At 37.8% G+C, this 27,431-nt stretch overlaps 1 protein-coding gene across 1 annotated transcript in view; it reads right to left on the reverse strand.

Moving 5' to 3' along the window:
• The window catches only part of LOC139145678 (uncharacterized), a 37,858-nt gene extending 10,834 nt beyond the window's left edge, over positions 1–27,024 (reverse strand). The window contains exons 1-10 of the mRNA XM_070716977.1: positions 26,977–27,024; positions 25,028–25,127; positions 19,127–19,555; positions 9,659–10,078; positions 8,250–8,399; positions 7,625–7,769; positions 6,147–6,214; positions 3,749–3,853; positions 1,716–1,826; positions 1,031–1,147 (exon numbers count right to left, since the gene is read on the reverse strand). Of these exons, the coding sequence (XP_070573078.1) occupies positions 1,031–1,147; positions 1,716–1,826; positions 3,749–3,853; positions 6,147–6,214; positions 7,625–7,769; positions 8,250–8,399; positions 9,659–10,078; positions 19,127–19,555; positions 25,028–25,127; positions 26,977–27,024 (1,693 nt within the window). The remainder of the gene's footprint in view (positions 1–1,030; positions 1,148–1,715; positions 1,827–3,748; positions 3,854–6,146; positions 6,215–7,624; positions 7,770–8,249; positions 8,400–9,658; positions 10,079–19,126; positions 19,556–25,027; positions 25,128–26,976) is intronic.
• Between the last annotated feature and the right edge of the window lie 407 nt (positions 27,025–27,431).

Genomic DNA, 27,431 nt, shown 5'->3' on the forward strand with positions numbered 1-27,431 from the left:
ACCCAATATGCTAATCATTAATGTGTCTGTATTTTTCTATTTCTGTTCTATTTGGAAATAAAATAACCTTATCCTTATCCTTATCTTTATATGTTCAATGTTAAACAAGGTCAAAATATAAAGATCAGTAATCTTTAATACAAAATGACCAATCATATCGAATTGTTATTCTGTTGAATTTAACTATTTGAATCGACCTGCAATCTGCATTTGTAGATTTTAATTTGACACTGACCTTGATATCGAAACACCAATGAGTACACAAGTCAATGTTTTTATGCATCATTTCCCCAGTTTTTAATTGCATTTTCTATGCAAATGAATCGTGCAGAACGAATCAATTTTTTTTCATACTCCTATTGTATAAATGTTACTGTATGGTAATGATTGTGTTTTCCAAGTCATATTATAAGTGTCAGCAATATTCTTTGTTTTTACAAATTTTCAGATGCAGCTGTTTTCATCTCTATACTCTATCACTCTTTCAAACTCTCTAGTCGACTCTGGATTCGAGCATTTGTCGCTAAACCTGTACAACATAGACTTCCACAAACTTACAAACAATACATGTCACGATGTCGGCATCGCGCGGTGTTCAGAAAAGACGATCGATCAAACATGATCGATAACGGCCAATTTTTGGTAAATGGCTACAAATATGGACAGTCAAAATCCTGACAGAAGAGAATGAAATTCAATAAGAACTGTTTAAAATCAAACAGAGCCGAGTAAGCAAGCAGACGGAACGTAAAATGCGAAGGAGAACATGAAAACAAAATTGTGATCATACGGTGTCCCGGTCCCGTTTGGAATGTTTACAGTGGTGCATGGTGGGCATGCACACGTTCTTAGTTTCACCTTTCTCGCGAATGACGAGATATTTTACTTCCCGTTGGAAATGTAATTATGCAAATTTTATGCTAATACCACTAAGGGCGCAGATCCCGGTGCCCCATCTTAATGATGTCTGTATATTCAAATTCACGAAAGGTTTGAATTTAAATAATTGATATTGCAGGTTAATACTCACAGAATGCCTCGTCTAAGCCGTCACTGCAGTCATTTACGTCATCGCATACCTCTGACGGGTGAGTACAATTTCCATTCAAACAACGGAATTTTGGAAAACACTCATTGAGGGGAAATACTGGAAAAGAAAAATGGCATTCACCAAGATGAACAAACTTCATGTATGCTGCGATATATCAAGCAAGTCGCACTTTGTCCTTCAATTATTTATGTTATGCTGTTCAATTTGGTATGGTTAATAGTGAATCATCAAAGAACAAAAATATTCGTTTTCAAGGCGTTATTTTTGAAAGTTTAGAATCGATAAAGCAGATTAACTTATGATAATGATAAAAAGGTTTTTCGGGATGTTTAACTCGATAAACTTGTAATTGTTTCCTTACACAGAGAGTTATCGCTTACGTTCTGTATAAAGTTATCTTTTTTTCGCCAAATAATGAATCGAATTTTTTATTGAGAAATAGACTCCTTCAACGAAACTATCATTGAACAGAAAATGATGTTGGTTGTCAGTCATTGTGCCTCATTATTTTATTGAAATAGAACAACAATATTTGCAACTAAATATCTCGACAAATGTACTTGTCAGGAAATTATATTCGACCAATTTCTATTCACTTGATCGCAGCATTTGGTATGATTTCTTGATTGTGCATGTATATTATTTGTTTTTTTAACTAACTCACCAACACATGAATCTTCATCATCTCCATCCGGGCAATCATTCTGTAAATTGCACCGCGACGATCCTGGGATACAGTCACCTGACTGACATTGAAAATCCGGAGAACAGGGACCTATATATAGCCAAGAAAGAGGTTTAAATGCTCTACCAGTTAATGGCGGAACGATTGTCATACGCGTCTCTGTTATGATGTTGTGGTACTGACAATTATAGGTGATACACTCGTGATATAAGCGGAAGCTTTGTGTAATCATTGATCAGTGAAAACAAATGAAATTGGTTTACAATGACTTGGAACTGTTTATAGGTGGCAGATAAATTCGTCATTGCATCCCTAATGACCGCGCTGTTACATTCCAGAAATGATACAAACGTACCCACCATGCAAACAGGTTCGAAATGTGTAATATCGAAAGCATAGCACTGGTGTTGTCTTTGGATTACCCTTATTTGTACAATCAACCCTATTTGTAACAAAACCTAATTTTCAAACACACTTTACCGTACTTAATATGCATATTTGTATGTTTGGGGGCAATTTTCTTTCTTTTCCTTGACGAAACTCATTTTTTCTGTAACTGCTTTAGCTACAAATTTGGTTGATTGTTACAAATAGGTGTGACATGTTTACCCATATTTGTAACAATCAACCCTATTTGTAACAAAATATTCAAGTTTCAAAAAACTTTGCCGTATTTGTTAAAATGTTGATGAAATATGCATATTTGTATTTTTTGGAACGATTTTCTTTTTTTTCCATGTCGAAACTCATTTTTTCTGAAACTGCTCGTCAGATTAAATTTCGTAGTGCAGTTCCTACGGATAAGAGGCCTACTCGTAAGATATAATCAAGTCGTGCAGATACATGCTAAAAGTTTGTTTTTGGGCAAGTTTCACCAATGTCGGTCAAAAATGTCAAAAAATCTTGTTTTCTGACAGAAATCATACTAACCCTATATGCCGTTACCTTTTGTTACAAATAAGGTTGATTGTTACCAATCGGGTTGATATTTCACCCCTATTTGTAACAATCAACTAAATTTGTAACAAAAGGAGTTTCAGAAAAAATAAGTTTCGACAAGGACAAAAAGAAAATTGCCCCAACATACAAATATGCATATTTCACCAAATACGCCAAAGTTTGTTTGAAAATTAGGTTTTGTTACAAATAGGGTTGATTGTTACAAATAGGGGTAATACAGCTTTATCTCCACTAGACTGCTTTGCTTGCATCTTCATGTTACGCACATAATTAAGGATATAATATCTCATTGATCATTCAATCGGACAGCATTCAGACAGTTTCTGCCATTCTCCTGAGGCCAGAGGATGTAAAGAGTCCAGTTCAGATTACACAGTATCAACTGTCGAATTCGTCTCGGGGTACATATTCGGGGTCTAGCACTTTCACAACCCTTTTCAGTCTACCGCGTGTGGAGACCTCATCTCGAAGGTCATGGAGTAAGCAAAGTTTTCACCGTCTAAAGTTTTTAAAAATACAATACAGTTTTTTTAAAGATCAGCACTTAACCTTTTATTCGTAGAGTGGCAGTGTTGAATTTCAAATATCGGACGTATTATCAAGTTCACATAAATTATATTTGTTTTTTAGATAATGACCCATGATTTTTATGGTTGATTGTCAAGCGTAAAGGCCTCAGATTCTCTTGAGGAAAGTTTAAGCAAAGGTTTTTCAAATTCGATTTGAGAGATACTTTTATCATTTGTAAAGTCTATGTTTAATTCTTTAATTGTATTTTATAAACTATGAATCTCTGTCGCGTCTGTTTTTATAGAATTTCCCTATGCTTTAGGTATTGATATTTTATATTTGCTCACGTCACAAAATGACATTCGTATCCGATTGCACAACGTGACATATTTAACCTGTGCGGGAACGAGTTGCAGCACTGAACTATCACGTGATATGCGTCTACAACTGTGCGAATCACAAACTAATTAGTAATTGCGATAGCTAAATAGACATGGCTGTAACTGGCATGACCTTTGACCTTGACAAATCACTGCACTTACAGTTTACTTCATCACTGCCATCAGTACAGTCTGCGATGCCATCACATTCCCAGTCAGCCGGAATGCATCTCCTGTTTGCACAGACGAAGTCAGGTGCACAGCTTGCTGGTAAAATAAACAACAGCATGTGAATATTTTAGTAACTGTGATTGTCAAGGTCCCTTTTTCCGCTTGCATGGGGCAAAACCTTTCATGCCTACACTGCATGCTCAAGTAGAGGCTGCCATCTATGCGCTAGTCTATTGCAAAACTATTGAAAAAATAAAGGAGTCGTACTGAGTTCGGACGAGGGGAAAACTGAATATCAATTAAGCTTTCTCGGTACCGAAGCCCATTGACAGACATTTTTGTCAGCGCGGAGCCCTTTAGTCTTGTCAAAGTATTTTAAGTCCGACCGAACATTGTAGAGCAAATGTGAAATAAAAAGAGCAATGGCGGACGCGTTTGCGATAATGATGACGACAGCATGTATTCGAGGCATCCTGCATTCCATTCACTTGGGGTTGCTCTTAATCAAGTAAAGTGAAACACCAAGAAAATCGCAAGGATAACTCCTCCTCTCAAATTTGCCTAAAAATGAACAAAGTAGTGAGCGCCATAATTAAGATTCATGTGTAATGAAGTACGTACGATGGCGGAAACGCTCTGTTTACTTCTGTACACAGAGTCACTCAGCCTAGATGTTTTGATGCCATCTGCCTCTTGTGTTTTGGTGTGGCAAAAAATCGGTTAATCAAAATCACTACTTACTCAGACTTAAGTTGATGAACATGATGTATTAGTACAGGTAGAAAACCTTATAAATCTGATTATTACACTTCCGAAAATACAAAAATATTCGTGGATATCGGTTCTATAATTCCAAATATAAATTGAATTGAAATGCCGCACATATTGACTATGAGTCTTTGTCAAAATGTTAACGCACACGGTAGTGTAATAGACAGTAGCCCTTTATTGAATATATCAGATACGCAGTTAGTATTCCCATTTTCTGACCACTACAATTATTATATTTTGTCATTTTAATAACTTATTATGAGAGCGTGAACCACAAAATATAGATATAGAGAGGCATCATTCCATACAAGCTTGTATGTTTAGGCAAATTTGGTGGAAGTTCTTGCAAATAAGACAAGTTTCATCACTTTTTAGCGATCAATTGAAGCCTCAAAATCAAAAATCTTCAGTTTCTTGCTTATAAAATTTGTCAGCATTTTTGGAATTGTTCTTTTGCGTCTTAAAAACATTGCATTTCAAGACGTCATCTGAATACAAGATACATGCGAAGGGTGAATCAATACTGTTTCTGTCAAACATTGGGGATAAGAATGTTGTATAAATAAATATATCTGTGAATATTTTGCATAAACTAAGGCCAGAAGTGTTTGGCCGTGTAACCTCTCTCAATTGAATATCTAAGGGGCCGTGGATAATAAAAACACATGCATGATGAGCGCGTTAGGGAAAGGGTTTGGCTGTATTTCGACTACCGTGCGGAACAAAAATCGCACTAAATGTTTTCATATAGCAATATCTAGATACACATTTTTAAATCGAAAACACTCAATGAAGTATGCCCTGGCGTACAAATTCATCGCATAGATGGGGAAACTGTAATCTGCCCCCCCTACCCCCCCGAAAATGAGCTTACATGTTTAACTCAAAGACTGAAGGAGAGAAGCATGACCTTTTTCATGGTAGTGAAAGGAAATCTGACAAAAGAGTGGAAACGCTAAAAATGCGTGAGGAGTACCCTACCTGTGCAGAAACTGCGAGATTCACATGTGATTTCAGACTACCAGATAGCAGCAAGTACGATTTTGCGGCGAACTAACACGAAATATTATGTATAAATGACAAAGCAGAAAGACAAAGAAGGCCATAAAGTTAAACTGCAAAAAACTGTGTTAGGGAAGGAAAGTGTTGCAGGTATGATCAGATTACGAAGATTCGGTGTCTTTCCAATTTTGTACAATCTGTTTCAATTTATAGCGACTTAATTAGCGATAGTAGGTATGCTGATACGGAATAAAGCTTGATTGAATATTTGCAATTACAAACTTTCGTTTAGTGGGGGGGGGGGAGGGTTAGAAGTCAAACAAAATTAGTTGCGTTTACCGTGCGCACCTATTAATTATCCACGGCTTCTAAGAAAACTGATGCCCAGGCGTTATTTACCAACCCTTATTCCTTCCGCTAACAAACGTTGAGTACAATCGTCTCAAACCAGCAACTCCTGTAGCCTTCTCGTTTTTTCGCCATTCTCTTCAGTTTTAGGTGGAATAATAACATCTTTCAGTCTCTCTACACTCGTGGACCTCACAATGAAACACTTTGTTCCCTTTCTTTCTTAAAGTATAAGGAAGTCACGTAATCATTAAATTGGTTTACTCACTTATTTCCTGACAAGCGAACCGTTTAGATGAAAAGCAAGGTTCGTCGTTCCATTGTGCAAGATTGGATCTAGAAGGAAATACAAAATCTTGTCATGATAATGATATTTCCCCTCATATTGAAAAACTGAAATGGGATGGCGTGATTTATTTCCGTTTTATTTATTTAAGACAAATGAAATGTAATATGTTGTATCAATGCGTGATAGGTTCATCTATCCCACGACTGTTTATGCCATATTCTTATACGAGACCATGTTAAAAATATAGAGGTATTTCTTTTCTCTGTGTTTTTAGCAAGATTTTCTCTAACATTTTAAATCAAAGATTAATTGATTGGACCGTAGTAGCAATATTATTGTAGAGGCTCTAGCAGGCTTAAGAAAAGTGTATTGTACAATGGTTAATATATATATTGCCTTTAATATCTAGAAAAAAAATACTTGTCCGTTAGGGGCGGTCGTATTTATGTAATATTTGTAGATTTTTCCATTGCCTTCAACCAGGTAAATCACCAACTATTGTGGCATAGGTTGATGAGCAATGGTATTTTTGGTAAAATCTTGAACTTTTAAGGTCAACGTATTCACAACTTCAATCATGCGTCGGATGTAAGGATTGCTTAACAGATTACTTTATTTGCACCATCGGCACAAGGCAAGGGTGTATGTTAAGCCCTTTTCATTTTCGTTATTTATTAATGAGTTATCAAATTACATGTGTGATGATCAATCAGGTTAGATCTTTGGAAATGAAGACGTTCCCGATATTGGTATTTTAAAGTATGCGGATGATATTGCCGATTCAGCTGACTTGCGGATAGGTTTATAGCGTTAATGAAATCAACTTGAGAAATTTTGTAAACAATGGCAAACGGATGTCAATTTGTCAAAATCGAAAGTAACTGTATTCCGTAATGGAGGTTATCTCAGAAGATATGAATTTTTTTTTTCAAAAAGGTTCAACTTTAAAGCATTATAAATATTTAGGGTAGCTTTTTTCATCAAGGCTGTCTTGGACCCCTGTGAAGTCAAATCCTGTAGCTAAGGGAGTGGCGGCATTATTTTCTGTAAAATTAACAATAAAAAAAATTGTGGAATATCAACTTTGCAATCCTTTAAAATTTGTGACACAATTGCTGTTTTTGCAATGTGTTATGGAAGTTAGGTTTGGGGTTTTGAATAATCAGAAAGCATCGAACGTGTGCAAATTAAGTTTGTAGATTTTTGACAAGTGTGCTTTATCAGCTGTCTATCTCTGTAAAATTTTGTGCGGGGGAGGGGGAGGGGGCTGAGGCCCAGCACCGTTGAATTAATAAAGTATAGTAAAGTATACGAGACCAAATATCCAAGTATTTCACTGATATGCAACGTCCATGTACACCAGATTCATCCGTGCACACTCTTGTCATTTCTCATTTCCGGTGCCTTCCGAGCGAACCGATTGACTCTAAGAATAAGAGAACAGACGTAACACTCACCTGAAGTGAACGCAGTTTTCGATGCCGTACTGATCATTCGGTTCACCCTCTATCCAATTCATGAAGGATGGCGATGTTCCGTCAGAGTGAAGGTACTGTCCTTCGGAATTCTGGTCATTAAGATCAATCCACCTTTCGAAACGATCTGCAGATATAAAATACACTAGTGCATTATGAAAGCATTACAGTTTTTTTACCAAGTAGGTTATCAAACGTAAAAAAGATTCAAATTCTAATAAAACACCTGTGTCTAAAAGACACAAAACGTTCAGTTGCAGCCTAAATTATATTGCACTGATGATCGAAATAGCAAACAATTTTTCTGGTTCAATGATTTCTGTTCTCAGATATGTTTTATCAGCTTGTAAGCAAACTGTTTTTGGGCACTTGCCTAATTTCCTTCTCTTTCTCTCTCTCCCACCCTCCCTTCCTCTCTCCCTAACTTCCTACTTAAATACCTACCACCTACATCGATTCATGAATACAAGCCTGCACTTTCATGGTACCCTTTTCTATCATTTATTTAGTTTCTAGAAATAAGCTGAAATTCAGATAATCAAATGGAATAACTTTATGCCAAATCAAAACATTCTTAGTTTGCGCGGAAAGTGTTGTCGGTACACACCATTGTTTGACATCTTGAGATCATAATAATAGTAATACAATAGCCGTTCTTCATCGTCAAAACGCAGAAGTGTTTTCCCCAGATCCTGACAGAATTGAAAGGCACTTGACCATGTCATGAGGTCTGACACCAGCACATACTTCACTGTGTCTGAAATGTATAACAGTGAGAATGTAATATTTAAATAATAACACATGAGAGCGAGGGCAATATCACGAAAAATCGTGATTTTGCCCTCGCTCTCATGTGTTATCATTTTTATTACACCGAACAAGCAAACATGCAAAGAAACAAAAACACAAAGACTTCTTCGAGTACAGTTCGCCTTCTGAGTCCAGACCTCAGCGTAAAATGTTGTCAGTGCCGAGTTTAGGGTTGCCGCTAAAGTTTGCCGATCTCCTCGGTGGCGTATCCAAATTTGTTGCTTGCATAGTCGCTGAACACAGAAATTGCATCCCTTGTTACCATTTTCGTTCGTTTGCTGTTTACTTGCATCAAAATATCGTCAAACTGTGACGGTGACAGCTCTGCATGACGTTTCGCAGCCATAAGTTGCCGACTGCAAAGTACAACAAGCGAACGACAATTTGTTTTGCGCAGAAAGGAAGCGCAGTAAGTAAAATGACGTCATCCATGTAATATCAAATGCAGAGGGCATCATCACATTCGCAGAGGGCATCATCACGTTATTTTACATGTCACGTGAGTCGTGTTTAACCAATGGCAGTGCACGCTGAATGAGTGAGGTGTAATAACAATCCCTATCGACAATCTACAAATGCTTTCTCTTCACTCTCGCAATGTCATACTCGCAGACATATCCTGACGATAATGATCATCATATCACCAATATCATTATCAACATGCATCTCTAAGCTATGGAGTTTCGTAGTACAGTATTTCGGTATCAGAGGACGCGTAGTACAATAACTTTAGAAGTTCGTGGACGCTATTTGACCTTTGACCTTATAACACCTTTATGTCAGCATGGGAGAACAAGAGAAGGTTTTACACTTTTTATAAAAAACATATACTTCGAAACATTCAGTTTCTCAGTGAATGACAGTCATTCCGAAACCTGTGAATTCGAGAGAAATTATGACCTACAATTTATACCGCTTTCACCGTGACTGCGCTGCGCGGGTTGAAATTCGTTCTGTGCACTTAGAGGTCGCGCTGAAGGCGTTTCCACTCTGTTTGCTACCGCTCAGTTTCGCGGATCTCTGTGTCTCACGTGTTAGTTTTATAGTGTTAGTCACGTCTCATGAGTTAGTTTTAGTGTTATTCACGTCTCAAGTGTTCGTTTGAAAGTGACAGTGATGAGACACGTTTTAAGTGCCGTCTTACATCAATGAAGTGCAAATCTTTGAAAACAATTATAGACAGTTCTAGACATTGTAAACACTTACCTCTACAAGAAGTGTGGGGAACACACGTAGGACCAATTTGTTCACTTTGACCGTACAAAAACCAGCCAGAGTTTGTCACAGGGGACAATTTGACACAGAGATAAGGGTAGGCATCACAGGTCCCCGGAGACAGATCCAGATGCACCGTTGTCATGACAGGAAGAACCTCGCTGCTTTGTAAAGATACAGCTTGTGATGTGACATTGGCTTCAGATGTTTCTTCGTTTGAATCCATCCCATTCTCAGAGCCGGATACGTACACCTCAACCTTCAGCAGATTGTTGGCTTGACCAGACTTGACTCCTGTTAGATTACTTGCAATTTCGATGATCAGTGACAGAGTGACATCGTTTGGAACTCCCATTACGACATCGATGCTGCCATTAATTGTCAGTGGATTTTGACTTGGAGTGACTTGAACTGAGGAAATATAATTGTGATAAGTGAAGAAGGCGAATTGTATACAACTTTAATTATTTTTTGTGACCATTGTGTTGCTATAGCAAAATAAATGAATACATTTGGTCAGAGTAAAATGCTTTGGATGAGGCAAAGACTGAACAAAAATTTCAAATGCACAAGCCAAGGTGTCCTCTCGCGACAAAAAATGTAGGATTTATACTGTGACTGTCTACGTCATTCTACGTCATTATTTCAAAATATAACGAATTTATGGAGGTTACACGGGCTAAGTGTAAGGTGAATAAGCGGAGAAGTTGATCGGGAGCGAGAGGGAGCAAAAAAATCAAATAACAGTCGCTAATAGTGTTACGTGCAGAGAAAACGAACAAAAGGGTGAACTCAGCAGTTAACGTTTAAACAAAATTTATTACGAAAATAAAACTAATTGCTAAGTCAGGGATAGAGTACAAGCTTTAAAAGTGTACAGACTACTTATCTCAGCAGGGACGGCAAAGCTCCAGTCTCAGAGTTGTAACAGTCAGTTGGATGAATGAACAGTCCTTGCAGGCTTGAAGCTGCACAAAGTCCACAGTATAAATCCAGCGTTGGCAGTGAAGGTCTTGAAAAGTCTTGAGAATGACTACTGCTGGAGTTTAGTAACACACAAGAGACACGATCCCAAAAGTCTGACTGGAAGCTGTGCACGTCCCTTTTATAAAGGCATATAAGAACAATCTAGAACTTTTATTGACATGCTAATTACTGTTCTAAAATTATCTCCCTTACACAACTAATCCACTTTCCAGAACATTCCAAACATGACTAATTGAATTCAAGGTTGTGAGGTCATCAAGGGCAGTGACCTTGAGAATGTTCTAGACTAATTGAACTCAGGTCATGATGAGTGTGGGGGAAATGACCTACATAACACACCCCCTCTTCAAAAAAAAAGAAAATTTTTCAAAGAAAAATCTTTCTTTTGCAAATGTAATCTGAAAAAGATTCAAGTACTCAATTTTTTTTTCTTACTCTAAAGTAAAACTTCTTGAAAGTGAACAACAATAAACTCTAAATACGAGAGAGACAGTCTGCAATTAAATTGTCTCTGCCTTTGATATGTCTAATGTCAAGATTAAACTCCTGTAACATTAAACTCCATCTTAGCAATCTCTGATTTTTGCCTTTAAATTTCTGCAGAAAAACAAGAGGGTTGTGATCAATATAAACCACTATTGGCTGATTTGAAGAAGTAACATAAACTTCAAAATGCTGTAAAGCTAATATCAAAGATAAACACTCTTTTTCAATTGTAGAGTAGTTTCTCTGGGATTTGTTAAATTTGCGTGAAAAATAGCAAACAGGATGATCTACACCATGACTATCCTCTTGCAATAAAACAGCACCAGCAGCCGTATCACTAGCGTCCACAGCTAATTTGAATGGCAAAGTGAAATCTGGTGCAGACAACACTGGAGCACTTTGCAGTATGGCTTTAAGTGTATCAAATGCCTGTTGGCATTGCTCTGACCAACAAACTTTACTTTCTTTTTAAGTAAGTTAGTCAAAGGCTCAGTAATTGTGGAGAAATTTGGACAGAATTTTCTGTAGTAACCAGCCATACCAAGAAAGCGCATCAGTTGTCGTTTGCAGTTTGGTATGGGAAAACTTGAAATGGCACTGATTTTGGCATCAACAGGTTTTACCTCACCCTGTCCCACAGTATGTCTGAGGTAAGTTACCCTCGCCCAACCAAACTCAGATTTGGCAAGGTTGACAGTCAACATTGCTTTACTCAGTCTCTCAAAGAACTTCCGCATGAGCTTGATGTGTTCCTCCCAGGTGTCACTATACAGGACGACGTCGTCAACGTAGGCTGCACACCCGTCTAGCCCGGATATGACGTCGTTGATCATCCGTTGGAACGTTGCCGGAGAGTTCTTCATTCCGAATGGCATCACCTTGTACTGGAACAATCCGTCTGGTGTAACAAAGGCGGATATTTCACGAGCACGATCCGTCAGAGGGACTTGCCAAAATCCCTTCAGTAGGTCAATTTCGTCACATACTTGGCTTTTCCCACTCGGTCGACGCAGTCATCAATCCTCGGGATTGGGAAAGTGTCTGTCTTTGTTAAAGTGTTGACCTTCCTAAAGTCTGTGCACATACGATAACTGTGATCTGATTTGGGAACAAGTATGCACGGCGAACTCCAGTTACTTTTACTGGGTTCAATAAAGTCATTGTCCAGCAGGTATTTGACTTCTTCCTGGAGATATTTTGCTTTTGTTGGATTCAGTCTGTATGGATGTTGTTTTACAGGCTTACTGTCCCCAACATCAACGTCGTGGTAGATGACGTTTGTCCTCGTTGGAACATCTTGAAACAGGTGTTTATATTCATGGAGCAGTTCTTTCACCTGTTGTTGTTGTTCTGGCTGGAGGTGTGCCAACTTTGTAGACTCCAGCTTCTCCAGGATTTCTGAGTTCTGAAGCTTGACCGAGCCCAGCTTTGAGTTTAGAGTATTTTCACTCAAGTCAGTTTCAGTATCACTATCTTCATAATGGTTTGAACTGACTGCACTGACAGGCTTTGTTTTAGTAGGATTATCCCATCCAAATATGGCTTAAGCATATTTATGTGACATAGCTGTTTTTGTTTTCGCCTGTCAGGTGTTATTATGATGTAATTTAAATCACTCAATTTCTTATCAATTAGGTATGGCCCAAAGTAACGAGCATGGAGTGGTTTGCCAGGAATTGGAAGTAGAACAAGAACTTTTGACCTGGTTCAAACTTCCGTTTTGAGGTGCCTTTATCATATTTGGTTTTCATTGACTGCTGAGATGACTCAAGATTTTCTCTGGCTAATTCACATGCTTTAGAGAGTTTCGTACGAAAATCTGACACATATTGCAAAATATTCAGACAATCATCATCGTCTGATAGGAATTTCTCTTTAACGAGCTTAAGTGGGCCATGGACTGTATGTCCAAATACAAGCTCAAATGGGCTAAAACCAGAGACTCTTGAATTGACTCTCTAACAGCAAAGAGCAAAAAATGAATTCCTTCATCCCACTGCTTCTCTGTGTCAAAACAGTAGGTCCTAATCATGTTTTTCAAAGTTTGATGAAATCGCTCCAGAGCACCTGACTTTCTGGATGATAGGCGGATGACCTGTACTGTTTAATGCCTAGCTGATCCATTACTTGTTGAAAAATACCAGACATAAAGTTGGAGCCTTGATCGGACTGGACACATTTAGGGAGGCCAAATAAAGTGAAAAATTTGACTAAAGCTTTCACTATAGTCTTTGTCTTTATATTTCTCAGTGTATGGCTTCTGGGAACCGAGTTGATGTACACATTATTGTCAGCATGTACTCATTTCCTGATCTTGTTTTTGATAGGGGCCCAACACAGTCTATTAGTATCCTACTAAATGGTTCTTGAAATGCAGGAATTGGCTGTAAAGGGGCCTTTGGAATGGTCTGATTTGGCTTTCCTACCATTTGACATGTGTGACAAGTTTTACAGAAATGTGCTACATCCTGCCTGAGATTAGGCCAATAAAAGTGACTGAGAATTTTATGATAAGTTTTCCTGACTCCTAAGTGACCAGCCCAGGGGTTTAATGGGCCAGGCGCAATATTTCAGCACGGTAGGGCTTTGGAACCACAATTTGATGTTTTATAGCCCAGTCGTCATCAACCAAAACGTCTGGAGGTCTCCATTTACGCATGAGAATACCAGATTTTGTATAATAGGAAACAGAGCTATCTGAAGTTTTACCTTCATCATCTACCCTGTCAAACAAAGACAAAATATCTGGGTCTTTGTGTTGTTCTGCAATGAGATTTGATCTAGAAAATGTCTGACTTTGGTCAGCAGAAGTTTTACTGGAAGTTTCAAATCCACGACGGATAACGGAATGATCCGTGTCAAACACCTGACTGAGAAAGGTGCCATTTAAGTCAACATCTGTGACATTATTTTTGAGAGTATTTTGATTCTCAGAAGTTTTCTTGGACATGGCTCGAGTAATAGCACAAGATGGAAATAATTCAGGTATCTCTTGTTCAATTGGCTCTGGATCCTGATCTAAACTAGGATTATCAGTCACAAGTGGATTAGTAATGACCTTGTCCCCAGCAAGGTCGTTTCCAAGAAGAAGGTGAATCCCTTCAAAAGGCATAAAAAGGCCTAATACCTAAAGTCACAGGTCCAGAAACAAAGTCCGAAGACAAATAGACATTATGGAGAGGAACAGGAATGTAGTCATTGCAATCTACCCCTTAATAAGAACTTTAGAACCTGAAAATGACTTTTCAGAAAACGGCAGGGTATCTGCCAACAAAAGAGACTGGGAAGCCCCGGTATCTCTTAAAATTTTGACAGGGGTAGCTGAAGAAAAATCACTAGAAAGTGATATAAAACCATTATGAATAAATGGTTCGAAAATACCCATAATGCTATCTTGAGAAGAATTGACCTTGACCTCATTAATTGGGGATAAGAGGGGTTTAACCTCAGAAAATGTGTTACACACATTATTAGACTCTAATTGAGTTGATGAAGAAATAAAGCCGGTGGGCTTAGATCCACTTTGACCACTTTGACCTTCACGTTTTCTTTTCAACTTGAAACACTCTGATATTAAATGGCCGTCTTTCTTGCAATAATTACAAGAAAGTGTACCGAACTGTTTGTCAGAAGGAGATTGAGACTTGGGATTGATGATGTGGAAGTGTTACTTGAATTTTGTGAACTGTTGTCATTTGATTTCCTACTCTCCTTTGAAAAATTCTTGGATGAAAAGGACGAGTTAAATTTACCTGCATTGTTTCTGTATGAAAAGGACTGGGATGGTTTGCTGAGAAATGAAGATTTGTGGGTCAATGAATAATCATCGGCCAAACGTGCAGCAACCTCTAATGTATCTGCCTTTTGTTCATTGATAAACGTCTTGATGTCACTCCGGATGCACCTTTTAAATTCCTCAATCAAAACAAGTTGTCGTAATTTGTCATAATTCTGACTGACCTTTTCAGAAGAACACCAGCGATCAAACAGTTGTTCTTTTGTTCGAGCAAATTCAACATAAGTTTGATCTTTCGCCTTCTCACAATCCCTAAATTTCTGACGGTACGCTTCAGGCACCAACTCATAACCCTTGAGAATTAATTCCTTCACAGAATCATAATTTGAAGCCTGCTCTACTGACAACTGAATGTAAATTTCTCTGGCTTTACCCACCAAAGCACTCTGCAAAAGCATAGACCAGGACTCCTTAGGCCAATTCAGACTCTGAGCAATTTTCTCAAAATGGAGAAAATATTTGTCAACATCCTTTTCTTGGAAAGGGGGAACTAACCTGAAATGCTTAGTGATGTCAAACTTGTCTGAAGGGAAGAATTTTCCTGACTGTCCAAGCTCTAAACGTTTTATTTCTACCTGTAATCGCTGTTCTTCTAATCGCAATTCTTTTTCTCTCTGTCTTTCTTCCATTTCTAATCTTTCCTGCCTTTCTTTTTCTTTCTGTCTTTCTTCCATTTGCAATTCTTTTTCTTTCATTTCCTTTTCTAATTCCAATTTCTTAAGCTCCAAATCTGCCTGTATTTCTAATTCTAATTTTTTGAGTTCGAAGGAGGACTCAGGCTCATAATCTTTTAAGGCAGACTCCTCAAAATGGCCAGAATTAACTAAATGTCTTGCAATCTTGAACTGTATTTGCCGCTTGCGCATAGATCTTTTGACATCTACTTTAAGGAAATTTGCCAGTGCTATGAGGTTGTCTTTTCTGAGGGAATTAAATGTGTCCTGATCAAGGTCATCCATAAATTCGTCTGGCTTGAATTCCGCCATGATTAAATTTCGCTGAGTTCACAGTGTAAAGTAGTTTTGAAAAGGTAGGCAAAATGTTGTCAAACGGCTCAAAATATTCGTATCCCGGACAAGCCCCCAATTTGTTACGTGCAGAGAAAACGAACAAAAGGGTGAACTCAGCAGTTAACGTTTAAACAAAATTTATTACGAAAATAAAACTAATTGCTAAGTCAGGGATAGAGTACAAGCTTTAAAGTGTACAGACTACTTATCTCAGCAGGGACGGCAAAGCTCCAGTCTCAGAGTTGTAACAGTCAGTTGGATGAATGAACAGTCCTTGCAGGCTTGAAGCTGCACAAAGTCCACAGTATAAATCCAGCGTTGGCAGTGAAGGTCTTGAAAAGTCTTGAGAATGACTACTGCTGGAGTTTAGTAACACACAAGAGACACGATCCCAAAAGTCTGACTGGAAGCTGTGCACGTCCCTTTTATAAAGGCATATAAGAACAATCTAGAACTTTTATTGACATGCTAATTACTGTTCTAAAATTATCTCCCTTACACAACTAATCCACTTTCCAGAACATTCCAAACATGACTAATTGAATTCAAGGTTGTGAGGTCATCAAGGGCAGTGACCTTGAGAATGTTCTAGACTAATTGAACTCAGGTCATGATGAGTGTGGGGGAAATGACCTACATAACAATAGGTATCATGGCCTCTCCAATTTTGTTCTATAGTATATATACATGTAAAATTCCATAGTTACAATTTCCTGAAATTGGAATGTTGGCCACTCTCCTTGTGCAATATACAATATTACATTATATCATGCTACCATACGCCAATCTGATTGGACAAGAGCTCATTCCACCGATGCTAAAATACTGTTTTGCACTGACAGCGGTGGTAAAACGGGCCCCTAAACAAGCATTTTCGAAAATTGCCCAGTCGGTGCATTTGAACGTACATATCTAAACCATAGACCCTCGAGAAAAACCAAATTTTGATACAGAGATAAAGTGTGGGTCTGTAACTCACCTCTTGGTGAAAATAAGTTGGGATCGATGATGAAAGACATCTCTGAAGCAGCATATTTGGGGTGTGATGCACACAAATTATAGGGCGACAGCGCACGGTGCATTTTGCTTGATATTGTAGGAGTCGAGACGCAATATATCCTACCGCTCTTTAAAATGATTGGACTATTCGTTCATACACTAATAAATCGACACTTCCTCACAGTAATGGTTTGTCAGACATTCTTAACCAAAGTTTTGGCTGTAACAGACAGGGGTGTCCTAACCATGTAGACCAAGAAGTTAAAAATAACAACGGGATAACTCCAGGCGACTGCGACAAAATTTGACATCAGATGCAACGAGCAGTGTCAGCGTCCAGCTCTCTCTGAATCGGGTGGCACACTCTGCACAACTATTCATCACATATGCAGTCATCGCACGTCTGGATTATTTCAAAACTGTTTGTTTTCTGGTACAATGAACGTCCAGATTATCCACCAAAAATAGATCCTGTAACTTCACTGTACCACCTCTGAATGTCGCGATGGTCGACGTATACCTTACACGCGCATGCGGTACAGAATGAGACAAATCTAATTTAGTATGCCAAGAAATCCAGGACTATTGTTCTTATGTAAATTTACGAAAAATTATTTGTTACTTTTTTCTTTTGATTTGAACTATTGACCCGTTTTCTGTGTGACAGCAGCAGCAATTTTTGACAAGTATATTGTTCGTGTTAATTGCATGCGATTAAAATGCAATTTTGATGAACATAATGTGTATTTATGGAAGGATACTGCGTGCCTGTACGTAATCTCAACTTATAACCCGATATGAACTCAAAATGATCATCTGTTTCATTATATATTGCAATTTTGTAAATTTCAACTTTTGCCACATGTTTGCAACTCCATTGATCGTGTTATGATCAACATCATGAACAATATTCACCACAGATTAATTCTAAAGGTGATTAAGTATACAAATGTGTAATTAGCTGCAACAAAAATACTTAATTTCTTTTACTGTTGTGATTATATCACTGAGTGTAATCACCTCTGGTCAAGTTCTTCAAAGCTATATACGCAAAACTGTGAAAGCTTATTAGATATGCAAATTATAAATTAGCTGACATGAAAATGCGAAATTACTTTCAATTTTGTTTTAACTTGGTATCATCAATGAACATAGCTTATTTTGCCAACTTTTATCAAGTAAATTCTGGTATATATATCCCTAATTAGAAAAGTTCATTATATATACAAATTATGAACTGTCTGAAGTAAAATGCTCAATGACTTTCAATAATGTTGTATCATAGGATCTTCAATGTACATAGCAAGTTTTGTCAACTTTGGTCGAGTCAATTCAGATTGATACCCCTTATCGGGAAAGGCCATTAAATATGCAAAATAGGAATTGGCCGAAGTAAAAATGCTTAATGACCTTCCATAATGTTAAATCATGGTATATTTCATATAAATGCAAAGTTTCGTCAATTTTGATCAAGTAAATTCAGATTGACTGTATCCCTAATAAGGAAAGTTCATTCAATATGCAAATTAGCAATTATCTTTCGTGTCATCCCTTAATACCTTTCACTGCTGATATATCTTGGCGTGATTATTGTCTGTAGCAAATCTCATTTATTCTGTGCTGTTGTTCTCAATGTATGTCCTTTTTTAAATAAATTATTAATTATGCAAATAAGCAAAATGTAAGCGCGCCGCACCCACCAAAAACAAATCAGTTCTTGCCCTTTGCAAACTGAATGCATGTACTATATTTGATTCTGAACTGATGAGCCGTTTTTCATATATCGAGCACACAGAGAGACAAAAAGACAGACAGACAGACAGACAGACAGACAGACACACACACACAAACAGACCTCGCTGCGACATAAGCTCACGTGTTTGAACACGTGAGCTAAAAAAATGCTCGGTCACGGGCGCTGAATTTCCGACGTTTGATCTATCAGACGTCATTTTTCTGTATTTGGGGCTTATAAAAGTGATGAAGATACCCACGTAAGACAACAAAGACACACAAGTTGATATAATATAATAGCAATAACCCCCTGCCGCAGTCGGGTATCCACTCGATTTTTGTACAATCCGCTCCATATAGCACTCGCCTATCGGCTTGTGCTATATGTCGAGCATTGTAAACTCCTGCGGCGAGGGTTATTGCTTATGTAAGAATTAGATTTATTACCCGTGCAAGACTGAACTAGCGATAAACAGCCAGACAGAACATCGCCCGTGGACCACTTCCATGTTAGAATTGAGTCAGCAACAGGGAATAACTCAACACAGGCAAAGGCAATGTCGTCACATGACAGGTCAGCCAAGTCTGCTTCCGAGAAGGTCACGCCACTAACAGCTACTGATGCATTTGAGACCATAATTACATCATGCGACATCATGTTTATCTTGCTTAGCGTCACCACCCCAAGGCCGCTCTCAGTTGGCTTCAGATGGAGATTCATTCCAAATACTTGTTCACTTTCACCGATGAAATATGCTGAATCTGGTCCGGTAGCTACCACAAGGTCAAAGGTAAATAGCTTTGAGGACCCCGTAACAACATCAAAGGTGCCTCCATTGCTAGCAGTTACATCTACATACATACCTTGAATTTGGTCTGTAAAGACAAAGAACACATATTTCTGCAAAGTGAAGCCCCATAAGATGATAAGGTAGCGAATGCTCATGAGCATAGGTTCTCATCTCATTATTTGATTGCCATCAGAGTTTAATGTATGAATTTCACGATCGTTTTATTAGGAAACAGATTTCTTCGATATTCAGATGCTGGCGCAAACTGTATGATAAAAAATTTAAATTCCTCTTATAATTCCATTTGCCTAAGCCTGTCTCATGAATTTCAGGGCATCCTTTCATAGGGGCATTTTGATTAGCGCTGCACTCCTTGCACTGTTCGAGGCATTGCAATGAGTCTCCGGACTGCTTATTTAACGGTTAGCGTCACTTCCAAATTATCAAAATACAAAGATTTATTTTAAAATCCTGCTCCCTGAACTTTAGCTCGTGGAGAGACAGGATGTTTAAAGTCCAATAACATCCAAAAATGTGCTTAACAAATGTTCTTATGCGTAAGGGTGGGGGCTGACCAAATAGTTAAGCGATAATGGTGGAGGGTTTGTGAAGATGATATTGTTTGCTCAGATACCGCAGGTTCTGCACATGCACCTGTATCTTAAAAAGACATGGTGGTGCAAGCTAGCTTCTGGTGTATATAGGCTCGATTTAACGACCATTTGCTGTGCTTTATGATGACCTTTTACTATTTTCTTTTTAATGTCTTGTATTGCTCCACAAAGCAATAGACATGGCCGAAAATGCAAATAAACAGACTCTTTAATGGGGTAACTTAAATAAGTGTAAATTTCGAACCTTAAATATAACTTACGTGTGCAAGAGTCAACCAGAACGCAATCTGTGATGACTGGGGTATCCCTAGCTGGCGACAAGTCCACACATACGTACGGAAACATTGCACAACCCATGCCACGGAGATTGTAAGTCGCTGAAAGCCCGTGAATTGTTACGTGAGAATTTGGTTGAATATTGATCATGGAAGGCGTGACAAGGCCAGCGATTATTTTTGTAAGGTTAGATTCCCCTGTTGCATTGGCAGAAAAGTAAACGTGTACGTCAACTAATTCGTCAGCGGAACGTGAAAATGTTCCTGTTTCACTTCCAAAGTCAAGTTCAACGTCAAAAGATAACATTTGGTCCGTTCCCATGGTCACATTGAAGACTCCCAATACTTGAATGCCTATAACTTCGATGAGAGCTGTAAATAATAATGAATATGATAACTGTATGCGTCTTTGCTACTTGATTACATACATATATGTATTTATGTTGACAACGACAATATAGTGCTCTGTCATTTATCTCTAATTCAGTTATTGTGATCAAATTGTTTTAAGAATCAGTAGATTGCGTGAATACCACAACAAACAGTAGTAACTGCATAGTCTTGTGTTGCTTGGCTTGACTATCCAAGTTCTTTTCACATCTTTGCAACTATACTTCAAGAAAGTTCGTAAAACAACTAGAAATCAAGAAAACAAAGACTAAAGTGATCATTTCCACTCATATAAACTGTCTTGTAACTATTTTAAAATTTTCATCTCTACGTAGGCTGTTTTCTATTCATAAACTTTCCATTTCAAAGCATAGAATATATCTCTGCGTACACATAGATGTATAATACCAACAGATATCTTCTTAATGGTCCATAATACAAACACACACTGTGATCAAACTTTCTGCTCTCTAGCTCATCTAGTAATTGGAAAAACAATTCACCCGCTTACTTTTATTACGATAGAAAAAGTATTTTTTGCCGTTAAGTTTACAAAGGTATGATGGCCATTGCGAAGTGCCGGTAAACGTTTAATTTGGTAATTTTTCGTTCAGTACCAATCAATTTGCGTTAACCTCTGATTTGTATTCTTGATTGTGAAAGACATTTGTTGAAAGTTTGCCCGAAGAAAATTTGAACAAAAGTTTAAGTCCACTGGTTTCAAGGCGCGAAATATCATCATGTTGGACGTGCAACTACATGTGTCTGTGTTGAAAGTCAGTGGCCGTTTCATAAAAAAAATTTCCGTACACCAATGTGAATGAACTTCTTATAGGAACTTATGTTGCAGCAAATACCTGGACCGGACATCGTTGTTTGTGGTACATCAGTAGATCGATCCCAGTATTGTAAAGATGAGCTCGGCGAGCCAGACGATCCTGTGGAACCTGCGAAGTATATATGGAGTGAGATTGCTCACCTTGTGAAACGTTAATCCACAACACATAATTTTGTTCGAATGGAGAATATTGCGACATCTCTGTATATTTTCTCGGAAAGATAGATGAGAGTTACTCTACGTGAGGCCTGCCCAGTCATAAAAATTATGATAAATAATGTGTTCCGATAAATGTATCAGAACACTCTCGATCGTTTGGTCCTGTATGTGTGATATATGAGGGTGCTAAAGCTGCAATATCAAATACCTCTGGAGTGGGCGGGCGGGGGGGGGGGGGGTCCAAAAAGTCCGCAGATTTTTGGAAATGCCCCCTAACGAACTCACAATGCGTTCAAATCTATCCTTCTGACTTGCTATAATTTTGAAACTCCCCCTCCCCTCAAAGGGATGGGACAGAAAGTATAGGTGGGTAGCACTTTTTTTGCTCAAGCATTTTCGAAGGATTATGAAATTTCACGAATGCCTTTCGGGGAGGGCTACCATTGTACTATTAGAAGGCAAAATGCAGCCGATATAGTGCTTAGTCTAAACGACATCAAATCATAATACATGGGAGTTTTTTGGGCATTTTATTTACATTTTCCCATAAACACAATCTATATTTGTACAATTATGTTGTATAATTCATGTAAATGTACTTGCTTAAGTGCATAGTATGTACAAAAAATTGATTGTTGGATTTCATCGATAATGTTGAGTCGCTTGTCGGTTAGTCTATGAGAAAACTATGAACAATTGTTTTCCAAAATAAAACTAGAAATTTCTGCGTATTTATAGACTTTTATTAGTGTTATATAAATATACTTGATTAGAATAGGGTGGTTTCAAGTGCATATGGGCACCAAAAGTTGATTTTCGAATTTTACCAAAAATATTCATTCATTACACATGGGAGTCTATAACAAAACTGAATATTTTCCAATATAATAAAATTTGCTACACTTGTGCTTGTTTAAGCGTTAAAAACTTGTCATGTCTGTACTTAAATAATTGGAATAGGGGGTTACAAGTGCATATGTGTAGAAGAAATTTAATTATAGATTTTCATCGAAATTGTTGACCCACTATACATATTAGTCTGTTAAAAGAATTTGAATATTTGTTAGTATACTTAACTAACTAAATCTGTAATTTATAAGTGCTGACAATTGATACAAATATACTTGACTCATATAGGGTGCCTGAAAGTCCACATGTAGACAACAAACATGATATTGGTAAATATTAAGATTAATATTTCACTTCTCATGGTGGTCTACGGGAAAACTAATATGATACAGGGCTCAGCCCTTGATTTGCGCCAGAGATCTTAAGATTATATTTTTCCGTCTGAAGATGCACAGTTGACGCTTACATGATCAATAATACTATTGATTCCTAATTAGAATACATTAGTAAGACCACCATGCATTGTATCAACAAATTCAAAAAACCAAATTATTACTTTGTCACTAACAGATGTGCAGTTTGCTTTGACAGGTCCAGGCAGGTATATATTTTCTGTCGAATTTGTCAAAAAGTAAGACATAAATGATAAGTTTTGTACATAACGTTCAACATTTACCCTGATAACAACCCACTGTGTTCAATAACGGACGTATTATGATGTGATCTCCTTTGCCATAGCAACGGTACTACCCAACGTTTAGTATTGCAAGATGAAAACCTTCTTAATATCTAAAACCTGGCACTTTCCATCTAGTTATTTACACAGAGGGTGCCTTCGAAAATTTGAGATCAATCCCAGCATTCTTAGCGTACGTCCTCGTTTCTATGCAGGGGCATATTTATCTCTTTTTCTAATTATTAATCGCGATGGTAACGTTACCTAGTACCAATGACAAGGTAGAAAGTAATATTCGCTTGGTGATGACAGCGATGTGTTATTGTGAAAGAAATCATTCTTTGCACGTTTGGTATAAATTTGTTTCTTTACAAGCACTCAGAAACATTGCGGTACCCATGAATTTAGTCGTGTACACTTTCGGTTACTCGCAGAGTACATATTAAATCTGCGCATGCGTAGTTAGTTAGTCGCTGGCGCGACTTTTAATTATTTCTCCTAACACAACTTGCTATGATATATATAGGTATATATGTTTATATTTAAGTGTTGTTAAGTATTGGCTTTAAGCTGTAATGAATTTCTTGATAATCAATAATAGTGCTGTCTGTACAATTACAAGCAAAACTGTAAATTAAATGAACATTACAGCTACTGACATGTCCCGTGTGCTTACATGTGGAACTTTTCGGAACAGGATGACCTCCCTAACCTGTCAGGAATCCTGGACACAATCAAGTATGTTTTGTTCTGTGTATTGACCACAGTTTCTCGCTCTGCTTCCTACAGCATGCAAGAGTACTAAAATTCTGTTTGGCAAATACTGTGTATATTCATGTGTAAAGACTGTAATCATTGTTTTTGATGACAGATGAATTCTAGTTTTGAGTTCAATATTAAACAATGACAACGCTGACTTTACATATTTGTCTGTCCTTGATTTTTCATCACGGTTCGGGAAGCAGAACAAGAAACTGCAGTGGGTCCACAAACCAATTCGCCCATAATTTAGCCAACCGTTAAAGTTTAAACTTGACGACCCAACATTATTTCATATCGATCAGAGACGCTTTCCTTCGAGGCCACCGTGTTTAAGTCCCCAAATCCTTTCAAGTGCCCTAATACACCCTTGATATTTTCAAGTCCCCCTCCTCATCAATTCTCCCGCCCATCCAGGGGCATTAATGAATGCTGTTTTATCACCTCTTTCTGTAAAAACTATCATCAAAGTATGTTAGTGAGCGCCATGCATATACTGGAGCATTTGAACATGTGAATGAAAGATTGTAGAAATGGAAAAACCCAATGCTTCGGTAGAAAAGACGATATTATGACAGTTAAGAAAAAAGACTGAAGTCTTCCCCCACTAATTTTACCTGTCACCGTCAAGTTTGTGAAATTAAGCGAGTCATAGCGTATCGAATGTTGCAATTTAACAAAGACTTGGGCATTAAAGGGCTCTTGAACACATTGATACTGAAAATGATTTCCACTGACTAAACTTGCTTTATCATACCCTGTCATGTGGGTTAACGATTCATTGACTCAATAGTACCCATTTTCCTGACTTAGCAGATTTGAAAGTGATACGGCTGGTAGGATAAGGGTTAATTTATTTTTTATTTATGCGGTAATAGATAATAAATTCCTTCAAGTGGTCGGGGGGTGTTGATCAAATAAACGTATAAGTGGCTACAACATTGTCGACATATGGTGTGATTTTCTGTCAGTGTATTTTTGATTGTCGAATACATACCAGCGACTCCTCCAATAATAGCGACAGCGACAACGGCCAACCCAGACACAATGACAGCGATGGCGATTCTCCGTCGTCGTCGTTTCTTCTGGACGTCTGCCTGCGAAACAAACCAAAAATAGAAGGAACCAGCCGAAGCCAAGCGAATTTCCTATATTGCTATAAAATAGCAACGGTATCTGACAAAAAAATGGCCGTCACGTGCAGTTATAGTGATATTCCTAAAACCATATCGTAAAGAATAGATACTATCAACTGATTTTAATTTCGTGTCAAAAGCATGTTAAACGTTTACTTAAACGCCGAATAAAATGTTCGGCAGGATGGAATTATGTAAACGATCACAGGGTCTTTTTTGGGATCGAAAATTACCTCAATGGAATCGTGTTTGCATTTCTGAATTTTGAACCGTGGTGAACAAACAGACCAAGAAAAGGAGCAAGGATAAGAAGTCCCGGTGGTTTAAACCGAACGACTTACAAGTTAAATTTATTAACTGTGTTTGCCCAAAAAGGGTAAAAACAAAGACACATCAACAGGGGGTAGGGTGGTTATCTGTAATAATATAGTCACTCTAGTTCTTTTAACTACAGAAATTATGAAGGATAGAACAATATGGAAAACATAAATTATGTATTATAGAATAATTTTGAGCGAATTTAGACACATTACCACATTATGCCAGGTTTGCTTGAGAAACGTCTTGATCCTTAGACTGACTCTCCGGTGAAGGGGAAATTCAACTTTACACATGTAATATATGGAATAAACACTTCTTAAAAACACGCTGAACATTGTAGCTGCTGACGACAAAACCTGCTGATGCGTCGTTTCGTCTTAAGTTCGGAAAATCAATGCCGTAGAACAAAGAATCATCATTTTTGTTTGAAAGCCAGCGAAGTTTCTGCGTCTATGAAACGTGCATGGGTGAGATTTTCGTTGTTAAGCCACGCCGTGAGTCGCAAGAAAGCTGTCAATGCCTATTTGTCCTAAGTAAGCGCTCCCTTGTAGATTTCAACGCAGCGCCCATGTTACAATACAATACCGACTTTTGCAGTGTTTTTAAATCTACAGTTATCGTTGAACATTTCAAAGAGCTGCCCACAGCGGAAATATAGAAGACATTACTAGGCATATCAAAGAAAAGCTCTTGTCTCTCACATCGTGCCTTATGATCAAATGGCTGTCAGTCAGCTTGTTTTTTATTTTTTGATCGCAAAGATAAAAACTCCTGCACTCGCTTAGCATATACGTTAATATCTGAGGATCAAACACACGCAGTGTAAATTTCTGGACTGTTTCTACATGAATGAAGTACTGAGCTACGTAATACGGTAATACGGTAACCGTAATGAGACAAACAAACAAACGAACAAACAAACGACCGTCATTGTTTCAAACAGTGGACGCGTGGTTGAAAAACGTAACTTCTCATTGACTCTTTGCAGGCATTTTGACGCATAGATACAAACTTTGCTAAGCAAGCCAAATGTATTCAAGTTACAGCAGAAATTTGTAATGTTTCCTCTTTCGGGCGTCTGTCTCACAGTTAAAAAATTAACGAATTTGCACTGCATACGTTCTTCGATACCAATAGAATGGCGTGGTGAAAATCACTTGAACGACCTGACGGTCGACGTTGCCCGTTAACGTGACTGCAATTTGACAACGATGAGAAGTTGTCTTTTAAGATTTTCAATAATGGTAGAAAAATATCAAATGTGTGCAGTCCTCGACGATGCCACATAAAATTCCAATTGCTGTCGGTATTTTTTTTCTTAGGACTTCTCCGCGGTTTATTATTGTCATGATGTTGTTAGTGCATGTTTGTCGAATTCGTTTGGAATTTTTAGAACGGGAGAAGTTTGCCTAAGTTTCGTATTTCAATTTCGAATTTACTGGAAAATAGTTTTCAAGAATTTTGAAAGACGTGTGCAAAATTGACTTACCTTATCAGTGGCGTTTTCTTTTACTGGCTCTACTTTGTTATTGGTCATCTTGTTCTTATAATTGCCGAAGACTGCTAACCTGATATGGGAAAATATGTTCTGATCGGAGTGCGAGGAATTGGACCAGTAGTTCACTGTGTGCCTTAAACACTGACTGCTTTCGTTTAATTTTAAAGTGGACTTTTAAAGTTGGTTGAAAGCTATAAATCATAGCTTTGAGACATAATAATGTAAACGACTGATCTTTCGACAGGAGGCAAACGCGTTAGCTTACAAATAAATACAAATTCTTTCCAACGGGCTTAATACTACATTCCATTAACCTTCCTAAGGTCTTAATAGGTCCGTGAGAAAAGTTTAAGCTTATGAAGATCTTTAAATGATATTCAACGATAGTGTCGGGGCATTTCACTGCAAATATGAAAGTCCTGGTAAGAAAAATGGGCTGTTGTTGG

The sequence above is a fragment of the Ptychodera flava genome, chromosome 1 (genome assembly GCF_041260155.1).
Source record: "Ptychodera flava strain L36383 chromosome 1, AS_Pfla_20210202, whole genome shotgun sequence".
Taxonomy (NCBI): Eukaryota; Metazoa; Hemichordata; class Enteropneusta; family Ptychoderidae; genus Ptychodera; species Ptychodera flava.